This window comes from Canis lupus, chromosome 38, assembly GCF_011100685.1.
Source record: "Canis lupus familiaris isolate Mischka breed German Shepherd chromosome 38, alternate assembly UU_Cfam_GSD_1.0, whole genome shotgun sequence".
Taxonomy (NCBI): domain Eukaryota; kingdom Metazoa; phylum Chordata; class Mammalia; order Carnivora; family Canidae; genus Canis; species Canis lupus.
The window spans coordinates 22,100,538-22,110,588 of NC_049259.1; the positions used below are offsets into that span (position 1 = coordinate 22,100,538).

General features: G+C 52.7%; 1 protein-coding gene across 1 annotated transcript; it reads right to left on the bottom strand.

The window, feature by feature from the left end:
* Nucleotides 1-346: 346 nt before the first annotated feature.
* On the bottom strand, nucleotides 347-9,904 carry NDUFS2 (NADH:ubiquinone oxidoreductase core subunit S2). Its single transcript, XM_038586291.1, has 14 exons — nucleotides 9,747-9,904; nucleotides 8,836-8,942; nucleotides 5,734-5,924; nucleotides 4,108-4,228; nucleotides 3,830-3,942; nucleotides 3,497-3,571; nucleotides 3,256-3,333; nucleotides 2,809-2,894; nucleotides 2,368-2,487; nucleotides 1,575-1,704; nucleotides 1,207-1,302; nucleotides 956-1,039; nucleotides 768-825; nucleotides 347-586 (listed from the first exon to the last, which is right to left on the bottom strand). The coding sequence occupies exons 1-14, from the start codon at nucleotides 9,839-9,841 to the stop codon at nucleotides 549-551; spliced, it is 1,392 nt and encodes a 463-aa protein (XP_038442219.1). The 5' UTR covers nucleotides 9,842-9,904; the 3' UTR covers nucleotides 347-548.
* Between the last annotated feature and the right edge of the window lie 147 nt (nucleotides 9,905-10,051).

Consider the following 10,051-nt stretch of genomic DNA (forward strand, 5'->3'; position numbering starts at 1 on the left):
ATCTGAATCCACGGCCACTCCACGTTCACACACATGTGGAGCCCACCTTCCCTTCGGAGTCCGACACCCCACCCCATGCAGCCCTTTCCCTTCCACATGGAACTGTACCCCTGTCTTGATTCCAGAGGTTTACCGATTTGTGTAGGCAGTCAAGCCTGGGCAGGGGGAAAAGAGGAAACGGGGAATGGAGAAGTGGAAAGGACAAGAGTCAGAGAAGGGGGTGGAGATGCGCAGCACAGGAAAAACTGGCATAGCTGAGTCTCAGAGAACCAGAGGGTTAAGTCACATTCTTGAGTTTTCTGACAAAGTGAAAGACGGTAAGATACCGAAAAAGACATACCAGAAGTTTGGGCAGAGGGGCCGGAAGATGGCTAATTTATTATAATTTCTCCTTTTCTAGTGCATGCACAGAAAGCCTGATGGCTGAATGTTCACATGTGTACACACACACACACACACACACACACACACACACAGTTGCTGTCCAGTGACGGCCGGGCTCCGAGGAGGAAGCACAGAAGCAGGGGAATCAAACACTGTTCCCCAGTTCACCGATCCACTTCTCCAAACACGATATCTTGGGTACCTAAGGGGGGGGGGGGCAGTGTTAAAATCCAGCACTCATTACCGTGCCCAGCACACTGAGGATTCGAGTCCATGCCCATACTCTATGTCTATGCTGCACAGGAAATGTTCGGTCTCTGCCCCCGTTAAGAGTTCCAGACTCCCTCGTCTACAGCATCTCTACCACCCAACAGGCCTTGTACCTATGATGGCAACAACGTCCGCCAGCATGTGTCCCTTGGACATCTTGTCCAAACCAGCCTGGAGAGATTGAGACAGGCAAGATGAGCAGGGCGGGAGGAGAAGGAAGGAACGTTCATCAAAATCTCAATCAATGTCACTCGTGATGGATTCATTGACTAGAGTGAGAATCACTGGAGTTGGCTCTTACCAGGTGGGCAAAACCAGGAGCCTTGATCTTGCATCGGTAAGGGCGGCTGCTGCCATCGGACACGAGGTACACCCCAAACTCTCCCTGTCCGAGGAAGAAGGTTGGCTCCCGTGAACAGGAAGAGCACTCTTCTCTGCCAACGGAGCCTCTCTATTCACCCGCATGTCCTCTCTCGCTGAGGACTGAGCCTCTGCCTGGGCATCTGTCCCCAGCCCCCTATGGGGACATTTGCCTTCCCCGTCCCTCCTCACCTTAGGAGCCTCGATGGCAGTGTACGTGGCCCCCGGAGGGACCTGGTAGCCCTCCGTGTACAACTTGAAGTGGTGGATCAATGACTCCATGGAAGTCTGGACAGAGGAGAAAGGGAGCAGCAGTAAGCCAGAGCCAGATGTCTCCTAGGCCTCCCGCGGCACAGGAAATAACCGTCCCCCGGGGAGATTACAACCCACACTGTGAGCGAGCAAGACACAGCGAAAAACGTGGCTGCGGGAGGTTAAGACTCATGTAATGTCAAGTCTTTCAAAGAATGAAAGCTGGGGAGCAGGATGTAATCCAAGGACACTCCTTCCTGGCTGCTGCCCCCCCCCCCCCCCCCCCCGGCCCTCTCCACAGAGCCAACCTTCATCTCTGCTCGCTTCGGCGGAGACACTTTGGCATCATCAACCTTGATCTCCCCGGGAGGCATCTTGTTCAGACATTGCTCGATGATTCGAAGGGACTGGCGCATCTCCTCCACCCGACACAGGTACCTGAAGTGGAGGAGATAGGCTCAGAGCAAGAAGGGAGCAGTCAAAGCATGAGACGGGAGCCCAGGAAGGACGCCCCTGGCTGACCCAAAAGGTGCTAGCTAACTTCCTCCCTCTGTCTTTTCTCCCAGGGCAGCACCTCTGCTTGGCTTGGCCACCTACCCATGGAAACCCTCTAGTCTCTGGTTCTGGTATCGGCTGCTGCCCCAAGGCCTCTCCTGATCTCAGGCCATGTCTTGGAGCGCTTCCCTCCTCCATTACCCTCTTGGATACTTCCTGGACTACACAACGGGTGAGGGTCAAATCAACTCAAAAAGAAAACAGGGTCTTATTTAGGGTCAGTAAACAGGAATGGAATGTGAAGCTTAGAATCCAGTGGAAAGAGCACTGGGTCTGGAGAATTCGAGTCTCAACCACTACTAACAGGATAATCCCAGGCTGATCTCCAACCTTTACGCCTCAACTACAAAAATGCAGCCCAAACTGGTTCCATCTGAGATATGAGGATAAATGAAGGTAAAATAAGACGGCTTTGAAAAACCACCTAGCTTAACAGACACAAGAGCTCCAACAGATACCGGAAAATGGGGGAATGAAAAAGTAAGCAAAAGAGAAGTTGGACAGGGGAAGCAGCTGGAAAATGAGCTGAGAGGTTCTGGGCCTTACCTGTCATAGCAGTCCCCTCGAGAGCCAATAGGAACATCGAAGTCCACCTGGTCATAAACGTCATAGGGCTGAGTCTTCCGCAGGTCCCACTGGATGCCCGAGCCCCGGAGCATCACGCCACTGGAGAGCATCACGGGGACCAAGGGTCACTTTCCACAAACCCAGAAAGGAGCCACTCTCCTCCCTGCTCTCCCCATGCCCTCCCCCACGCCCTGGGCGCAGGATATGACGGTGTCACCCCTTCCTGAAGCCAAGATGTTAGGCTGAAACCCCCATGGCCAAGTGGAGAAGTCACATAGTTCCTAAATCCATAGTTCAGCGCGTCTTCGGCCGTGACAACCCCAATGTCAACTGTCCGATTCTTCCAAATCCTATTGTTGGTCAGCATCTACCGACCAAGGAAACTGGAATGTGAACGCTCTTCATCCCCTAAATCCATACCTAAATCCATAGTTCAGCGCGTCTTCGGCCGTCACAACCCCAATGTCAACTGTCCGATTCTTCCAAATCCTATTGTTGGTCAGCATCTACCGACCAAGGAAACTGGAATGTGAACGCTCTTCATCCCCCGCTTCAGATACCTCCTGGTTGCCCTTTACAACTGGGAACTAAAACCCCACAAGCCCATCTTGAGGGGACAGGAGGGGTTTCCCCCTGGTTCTTTTTTTTTAATTTTTTTAAATTTTTTTAAAATTTTTATCTATCTATGATAGTCACAGAGTGAGAGAGAGAAAGAGGCAGAGACACAGGCAGAGGGAGAAGCAGGCTCCATGCACCAGGAGCCCGACGTGGGATTCGATCCCGGGTCTCCAGGATTGCGCCCTGGGCCAAAGGCAGGCGCTAAACCGCTGTGCCACCCAGGGATCCCCGCCCTGGTTCTTATCTTACCTCTTCCAGCTCATCAACCCGGAGAGAGAAGTTCTTAGAAAACTCATAGATGTCGTCCATAAGCCCGAGGGGCAGGTCCTAGAAGCCAAATGGAGCCTGACGGTGAGGCTCAGCCTCCCGTCCCAGCCCCAGGGCTGCCCAGGCGGACGGGGAGCGTCTCATCGGCCAGCGCTGCCCTCCAGTGGCCACCGAGAGTACAGGCGTGGGCTGGAGGCTCTGGAAGGCGGGGGAGCCTGCTCACCTGGTGCACACCTCCTGGCCGGACATAAGCAGCATGCATGCGGGCCCCTGACACGCGCTCGTAGAATTCAAACATCTGGACAGGGTACACTGGGAATTAGTGACAAAAGTCCTGCGCCCCTAAGTCTGACAACGTACTGGTCCACTCCCCAGCCCTCTGCCTTCCGGGGCCCAAGCAAACCCTCGGGACACAGGCTTCCTTAAGATTATAACCCAAGTTCAGTGGACCTTCTCCCTCTCATGTTCTCTCTCCTGCTGATCTCCTGTCTCCTTCAAGAACCTTCTCCACTTCCTCTACTCCCTTGCCTCTCCTGTCCTTCCCTCCTCCTCTTACCTTCTCCCTCTCTTCAAACATCCAGAAGAAAGGGGTCATGGCTCCAATGTCCAGGGCATGTGTAGTCACAGCCATAATGTGGTTCAAGAGCCGTGTGATTTCTCCAAATAGCACTGTAGACAGGTGAAGACAACAGGAAGAGAAGGACATAGGAGCCAACAACTGATGCTGACAGGGCAGTTCCGCACAGAGCCTGGGGTCTGCACACTAGGTTTGGGTTCGACGCTCCTAAGATGGGCAGTGGCCAGGGAGGGCCACAGGAGGGTGACGGAGCGTACCTCGGATCCACTGTGCCCGTGGCGGAGGCTGGATATTGAGCAACTTCTCCACGGCCAGCGAATAGGCCTGTTCGTTACACATCATGGACACGTAGTCTAGACGGTCAAAGTATGGAAGGGCCTGGGAAGAGGGAAGAACCGAGGTCACACCTACTGGGCCAGGAGCCCTCAGGCTGCCTGCCCAAAGCACTGCTCTCAGCAGGCATCAGAAGTCAGTGCTGCACAAAGCCTTCTAGTCTCAGGAGCTAACGAGGCAGCATCGGATATCCAGTAGTCTATGCTGGACAATGCGTAAAAATCAGATCTCTGAACGGGTGGGAGGGAACCCTGATTTGTTGTGTGTGCCAATTTCTGTGGTGAAAATACACCCAGCAGGGCCAGCTTTACGCCACGTAACTGAATGCAGCCCTGGGCAGAGGAGCACACGTTATACGGTATTTCTGCCAAGCATGTACAATAGAATAACTTAGGACACAGCACTCAAGTAGAAAAGGGATGAACTCTAGCTTTTTATATAATTTATTAAACTGTAAGCTCACATAATTCTTAATAATGGCCCTGTTTAACAACTGGCTCACAAAATTCCTGAAAACTTAACAATCTGTTCTCGCGAGCCAATATGAGCTCGCTCCAGCACACCACTGCCAACACTCCTCTAGCCCACAACTTTCTTAAAGTGTCTCTGAGATCCTGAAGGAGAAAGGTAACCAATCTTAGGAGTAACTGGGTGGGAGTGAAGGGTTTAAGGAGGACAGAGCCCCGAGAAGGACTAGACTGGCTTCTGGGATGGACGGTTGGGGAGAAACGGGTCTTTCCCCAGAATGCCAAGAAAGCTAGTCTAGCCGTCTGCTGAACCAGCTTCAGCTTCCAGGAAGGAGGCGGAGCTAGGATGCCCCTCTTTGGGACAGCCAGTACTTGTTCTGATGTCACTGTGACGTGGGTTAATGCTGCACAGTTTAGCTCCATACTCTGCGAGACCAGAAACTGTCATTGCCCGGACTCTCTGGGGGCGTCACATTCTAGTTAGCTGGTTGTAACCGGCCCCCATCACCCTCTGTTAGAGAGACCTTTCTTCGTGACAGTAAGAGAAAGTTTCAGATGCCTGTCCTGGCTCCAGTTCCTTCAGAGCTGACCCTCACCACTTGGGTCACAGAGTTCTCCGAAATACAGCACACTGCCACAAACTCCCTCCCTGGTCACTCTGACTCACTGACTGTTTCGAAAACAAACTTCCACAGCCGGAAGATACAAGAATCGGCTATTAATCCTAGGGAGCTGACGTCCCTCTCTCCTTTCCCTGTCCCCAGAGACACTGGCTTTGACGTACTAGTTTGATATAAGAACAGGGAAACTGAGGCACTAGAGTGAGGGTGAAGGGGCCAGCCAAGAGTCAACTGGAAAAGAGTCAAGTGGGGGGAACCTCTGGCTTGCAAGCGTTTCTGTTGGATAAACCAAATCTAGACGGATTTCAATCAAGCATCCCCTACCATGTCCCTCCATCCTCCCAACCAAGACTGCCCTCATCCCCAACACCCCACCCCCCGGTTTTGGGGGCAGCACACTGGCCAAGTCCCAGGCCACGGCATTCCCTGGTCCCGTGAGCAGGGCCCTGTTCACCCCCCACACCTGCAGATAGGTCTTGTATTCAATGAGCTTCTCAGTGCCTCGGTGTAGTAGGCCGATGTGGGGGTCACACTTCCGCACCATCTCCCCGCTCAACTCCATCACTAGCCGCAGGACTCCATGAGCCGCTGGGTGCTGGGGCCCAAAGTTCAGGGTCAGGTTTGTCACCATTGTGTCCTTTGGAGGGTCCACGTCTGAGAAGTGGGAAAGAGTGCAGAGCTAAATGGCTGATTCCCTAGAGAACCCCCAAAGGACAGCAAGGAGTTAGCTCTCCCTAGAGATCTGGTGTGTCACCACTCCACACCGTTAATTCCCTGATCACTAACATAATCAGGAAGAAAACCGTTATGTGGGAAAAATGGAAGGAAGATCTGAATTTTCCGATGAAAGGGACTACACACGAACCTCACTCTTTTAGGTCTCCCAGATACCTTCCTAAAGATGATGCTACTGGGGCACCTGGATGGCTAAGTTGGTTAAGTGTCTGATCTTGGTTTTGGCTCAGGTCATGATCTCCAGGTCCCAGGATCAAACCCTGCGTTGGGCCCACATTCAGCACAGAGTCTGATTCTCTTTCACCCTCTCCCTCTGCCTCTCCCTGGCACATGTGTGATCTGTCTCAAATAAGTCTTCAAAAAAAAAAAAAAAAGATAAAGACAATAATACTAATAACACTCACATAGCCCTTATTATGTGCCAAGGGCTACTCTAAGCACTTCACTGATTTTAACTAATTTAATTCTCCTAACAACCATATGAATAATAGGTACTATTATTATCCGTATTTTATTGGTGAAATCGAGGCCAGAGAAGATACAGGACTTCTCAGAGAGCTAGCAAGTGGCAGAGTCAGGTTTGATCTCAACTTGTTCGGCTCCGGAGTCCACATTCTTTTTTTTTTTTTTCAATACTATTTTATTTATTTTGAAAGATTTTATTTGAGTTGGGGGGGCAAGTGGGCCTGCAGGAGCTGGGGGAGGAGCAGAGGGAGAAGCCAAGTCCTCACTGAGCAGGGAGCCCGTTGCGAGGCTCCATCCCATGACCCCGGGATCATGACCTGAGACAAAGTCTGATATACTCCATCAACTGGGCCCCCTGGGCGCCCCTGGGGTCCACATTCTTAACCTCTATAACACACTGCCCTTCAAATCTATCTGATGAATGCCCAACCAATCAGGAAATGTATCCTTAATTCTTACTACTACCGGGCAGCCCAGGTGGCTCAGGGGTTTAGCGCCACCTTCAGCCCAGGGCCTGATCCTGGAGACCCAGGATGGAGTCCCACGTCGGGCTCCCTGCATGGAGCCTGCTTCTCCCTCTGCCTGTGTCTCTGCCTCTCTTTCTCTGTGTCTCTCATGAATAAATAAATAAAATCTTTAAAAAAAAAAAAAAGAAAAGAAAATTCTTACTACTACCAAATGAGTTTTTACCCTTAAAAACCATACAATTTAATTTGGGAAGGAAGTGCCTGTGAGGAACTAGAAACAGGCCAAATTTATGAGTTACCAAGTTAGTGGCTTAGCCGTTAAGTATTTAAAGGGAAAAAAGAACACTGTCAAGACTTTATGAAGGCAGGATCTGAGCTGGTTCTTACACACAGGGAAGGATTCAAATGGGTAGAGAGAAGAGCATCCCAGGCTATGGAATCAACAAAGGTCAAATCTTGGAAACAAGGGAGTATCTGTGGAACTCTTTATCTACCAAGAGGCAGAAGATGAGTGTTAGCAGCAGTAGGGGGTAGTGATTCAATTATCAGTATCATTAATACCAACACTTACGGAGGACTTACCATGTGCCAGTCACTATACTAACTGGTTCACGTTATGATCTCATTTCATCCTTACTGCAATGCTATGAAATAGGCACTTTATTCGCTGGTAAATGGGAGAACAGAGAATTGAAACCGGAGCTTAACTTTTCAACCAAAATCCTTCCCATGGGCTTTGGAGTCAGACAGACCCGAGTACAAATCTATGGATGTGTCCTCGATCAAATTTTATTTTATTTTATTTTTAAAGATTTTATTTATTTATTAGAGACACAGAGAATGAGAGAGAGACAGAGAGAGAGACAGAGATACAGGCAGAGGGAGACGCAGGCTCCATGCACGGAGCCCGACGCGGGACTCGATCCCGGGTCTCCAAGATCACACCCCGGGGCTGAAGGCGGCGCCAAACCGCTAAGCCACCGGGGCTGCCCTCGATCAAGTTTTAATCTTCCTGCACCATAATTTTCTCAAAAGTGGTAAAATACCAGTACTGCTCTCATGGAGTTGTTGCAAGGCCTGGGTGAAATTACGCATACAAAACACTTGACACATGGGCAAGCACTCAGTTACTGTTACTGTTAGATTTTTGAAAAGTAACTGGAAGTGCTTTCGAAAGTTCCTGACCAAGAGAATGAATGCCATGGTAAAATGATGTTTGGGGAAGATTAAGGTGATTACATTGAACTGGAGAGCTGGGGGCAGGGAGGGGACCAGATCAGTGGCAAAAACCCAGTGAAGAGACCCCTGAATAATTAAGGTCTAATTAAGGGCAACCCCGGTGGCCCAGCAGTTTAGTGCTGCCTTCAGCCTAGGGCTTGATCCTGGAGACCTGGGATCAAGTCCCATGTCAGGCTCCCTGCATGAAGCCTGCTTCTCCCTCTGCCCATGTCTCTGCCCCTCTCTATGTCTGTCATGAATAAATAAAATCTTAAATCTTTTTCTTTTTAATTTTATTTATTTATTGTGGGTACCACTGATGAAAATCTAAAAGTCACAAGGAAGAGCTACTTTCGGTGTGGGGAATGCTCCGTAGCCTGGAAGACTTCACTACCAGGGAGAAACTACCATCTCTACCAAAGGGAGATGGAAATATACCGAATCTCTGGAAAGAGCTGAAGCCAAAAATATAAATCTGGTAGGGACCTCCAAGGGTTGACGAAGACCTACTCTTTTTCTGCTGGAACGTTCTTCTTTTCCTCCTCTACTTGACAAACACCTGCCCTATTATCAGTGTCACCGAGTTGCTCAAAGACACAAAAAGGGAAGGGAGAGGGCACAAACCTGCCTGAACAGAGCTCAAGAGCGCTTAGGAACCAACGTGGGACTCAGGAACTCACCGTTCCAAGGTGGAGGCTTCCAGTGGGCTGTTTCTTTGGTGGGGTACATGACAGCTCCCCCAAACTGCTCTGCCCATTCCACATCTGGCTGCCACTGCCGAGCACCTCTAGGGAGTCAAAGACAGATCCTAGAAACAGGGCCTCAACAGTGCTGGGCTCCTCCATCCCCAGGCAATGTCAGGTGAGCCCAGGGAGGGGAGCCTCGGATTCTCCAAGGCCAGGTTCACTGGCACACAGTGCAGCTTTGGGAGAACAAGCTGGAGCTCCAGAGCTTCCATTCCTTCTAACAACTTATTCCTAGAATCACTGCACCGTCAGCGCTGTGCATGCAAGGCCGGGGATCCCAGCTCCTCGGAGCTCCCCCAAACACCTCGCACATGCACATTCCTATTCCCATCTCGGTGAACACGAATGCAAGCCAGGTGCCTGTTCAAGGTCAAGGGGAGACTAAGGTGTGCAGTGCCCGGGGGGAGGGGCTTCTGCCTCCTCGGCTCGGCTCGGCCCGGCCCGGCCTGGGGGAGACCCGGGAGGAGTCCTGGGGACCGAGGGGGGATGAGCGCGGGTTTGTGTTCCTCCTGTAACTCCAGCAGGCATGCTCCCCTCCTCTCGGCTGCGGAGACTTTCCACCAGCCGCACGCCACCCACGATGAGGCTCGGGAGAAGCAGCAGGGCCACGGAGGGGACACGGCCACCCACTACCGTGCAGGGGCAGCGTCTCCCCCCGCTGGCGGCCCCCTCTGTCCTCCCTCGGCCGGGGCGGGCGCCGCTGCATCCTGGAGCGCGGGACGGCAGGCCCGGCCGAGGGGTCACAGGCCTGGGTCATCCTTCCCCGGGGGCGGAGGAGGGTCACGGGGCCCGCGGAGGCGCCGGGCACGACGAACCCCGGCGTCGGGGGCGGCCCGGGGTCTCACCTGCTGGGCTGAAGCGGCAGCCGGCCGCCGGCCCCCGACCGCAGCGCCTGGGCCGCGGCGCCCCGGAGGCTGCGCAAAGCCCTCAGCGCCGCCATCTTGCCCCGCCGCGGACTGCGAGAAGGAGGACGGGCGGAAGTGGCTCCTGCGCGCCGCCTGGCGGCTTCCTGCCTATTCGGCACACGGGGCCGCCCTCTTGGAAGCTGGCAGGGCGGCCGCCGCGAGCCGGCACCGTGCGCGCTCTGCGCCTGCGCGCTCTCGCTTCTTCTCGCCGCTCGAGCCCGACCTGCCGGGGCCGGAGCGGGAGA